The 2233-nt window shown below is 33.5% G+C and overlaps 1 protein-coding gene across 1 annotated transcript; it reads right to left on the bottom strand.

The window, feature by feature from the left end:
* Positions 1–311: 311 nt before the first annotated feature.
* LOC145107268 (derlin-2.2-like) lies at positions 312–1967 on the bottom strand. The gene is made up of 6 exons (XM_079044120.1): positions 1697–1967; positions 1350–1449; positions 1044–1258; positions 874–957; positions 733–786; positions 312–656 (listed from the first exon to the last, which is right to left on the bottom strand). Exons 1-6 carry the CDS (start codon positions 1793–1795, stop codon positions 489–491), a joined length of 720 nt encoding a protein of 239 aa, XP_078900246.1. The 5' UTR covers positions 1796–1967; the 3' UTR covers positions 312–488.
* Between the last annotated feature and the right edge of the window lie 266 nt (positions 1968–2233).

Genomic DNA, 2233 nt, shown 5'->3' on the forward strand with positions numbered 1-2233 from the left:
ATTTTGTTAAAAAATTAACCAAGTTAACCATGAAACTTGTTAAGTGAGCTAGAGCGATAATTCTACGAGAAAGTTGTGGCCAGAGCAATAATAAAAAAATATTAGAGTTTTTTCCAATTACGCGTTAAAAATTTAGGGTTTTTATAATATTAAAAATTTAGGGCTTTTATAATATTAGTCATACAATAATCTAAATCTGTTGCAAATTTAGGGCTTTTATAATATTTGTCATACAATAGTTCCACTTCATTCATGAAGTGTTGCAAATTGTAAGGGTTATATAACACCACCAAAATATCTCGTATGAAAGGTGAAGAAGAAAACAACCTTATACCAATTCTCAACAATCCTTTACATACAATGAATGTCCTAAACACCACATCATGATATGTCATATGTACATACTTCTTCAAACTTTTAACCCTCACTAAACAGTAAACATAAAATTACTCCTCCCTCCATTGTCATTTGTCACTTAGATTTTTATTTTAATCTACTTGTGGGCCCGCAAATCTCACATCCCCAGCACGTGCCACAACAACATTTTCATTACCAAAAAGTGATTTAATAAATGATGGAGTTTTCAATGGCCGCCTCCCACTCATTCTTGGATACACATCTTCAAGAAAATAGTACGCATGCCCCGCCACCATCCCCTGCCACGTCACCACTTATTAATCATTTATTTTTCGCAAGGGTATTTTAGTCTTTTCAATTAAAAGAACCACTTACAAGTAAATCTGCCCACGCACTTGCGCCAACAAGCACAGAGAACCCCAACAAAACCTATAGTCAATATAATAAATAAACAAATAAATGAAAGTACACTAAATATAAATTATCAAAAAAAAAAAAAAAAAAAAATACACTAACCCATGGGAGATAAGCTGCAGTGAAAGTAAAAAGACCCAAGAAACTCATATGAATAAATGGATTTCTCTTGCTCCATACATAAACCTATAAATAAAAATAGGATGATATAAATATAAATATAAATTTTTTTTTTAATGAAAGTAAGTTGCTATTTCTTGTAAACAACATACCATCATAAATGTCAATGAATTGCTAAGGAAAATGATTTTGGCAAAAGATTCAGAGACGTAAGGAATCATTCCTCCAACAAGTACAATACTCGTTAAGACTGTAGCACCAAATAAGAGCATATAAAAGAAATCCGCAGTTCTTCCTCTGAATGAATTTTCTTCTAGAAGCTTGCAGTATCGAGCGAGAAAGAACATGTGAAAAAGAAAGTCCAGATCTGTAACACGAAGATGTTATGTTATTACCATGTTAGGGATACAATCATACAAATATACAATGCGATTATCATGTATGTGTAAGGTGTTTACCCATCTTTCGAAAGTAGAGAAAATTAGTGATAAGTCGCCAGATTTGGAATTGATTAACGACAAGCCTCGGGTTCAAATACAGGTTGTATGGTGAAATGATCTGCAAAAACGTTTCAAAAAAAAAAATTGGGGATCAAATGATCAATCGCCTTTCAAGCGTTTTGTGGAATCAATTCGTTTAATTTAATGTATATGCGCGCTAACATCGACGCGATTCATTCTTTTGTGAAATCGAACAAGCTAATTGGAGAATAAAGATACCTAACGCTCAAATTGATAACCCGAATAGAACACCAAACAGTTAAATGATCGAAACCCTTCGATTAAAGATAACATTAGGGGAATACCTCAAGGGAGCAACCAACTGTGGTAAGAACAGCAGCTGTGAGATAAGAACGAGTTATGACAGGCATCTGTTTGTACCATTCTTCCACAACTTGTGCCATTTCTCTTTAATCGAACAACCCTAACCCTAATTTTTCAAGAATCAACGCTCCAAATAGCTTGATCAGCTTCAAGGTTTTATAATCAGCAATACCTAAACAGGGGGAAGTCGAAGAATTTAGAGAGAAATGGATTTGGGAGTGTTACAAGCAGATATGCACTAAAGGAAGTGTCTGTTCTAATCTTCAAAGGAGCCTATTGTAATTTTGTGTATGGAAAGTGGAAACACGATGTTTAAGAGCGCGTGTACGACACATTCCGGAGTTAATAATGTTTTTTTTTTTTTTTAATCCTCGGACTTTTCTTTCGTCTCATATGCCACAACTATGGTTGTTGGGTTGCTTCCTAGTTCCTACATTGTATGCTTCGTTGGTTTTCATAAAATTGTTTCGATTTTTTTTTTTAACAATAATTAACAATTAATAACATATAAGCTAATA

This window comes from Lactuca virosa, chromosome 4, assembly GCF_052849685.1.
Source record: "Lactuca virosa cultivar CGN04683 chromosome 4, Lactuca_virosa_CGN04683_v6, whole genome shotgun sequence".
NCBI lineage: Eukaryota > Viridiplantae > Streptophyta > Magnoliopsida > Asterales > Asteraceae > Lactuca > Lactuca virosa.

Excerpts from the sequence above, each read along its gene's own strand:
- LOC145107268 (XM_079044120.1), bottom strand. The coding sequence starts at position 1,795 with ATGGCACAAGTTGTGGAAGAATGGTACAAACAGATGCCTGTCATAACT. Across the intron at positions 1,259-1,349 it reads TCTCTACTTTCGAAAGATGG|ATCTGGACTTTCTTTTTCAC; the intron begins GTAAACACCTTA and ends TTCGTGTTACAG. Across the intron at positions 657-732 it reads GTGCGTGGGCAGATTTACTT|GGGATGGTGGCGGGGCATGC; the intron begins GTAAGTGGTTCT and ends GTGACGTGGCAG.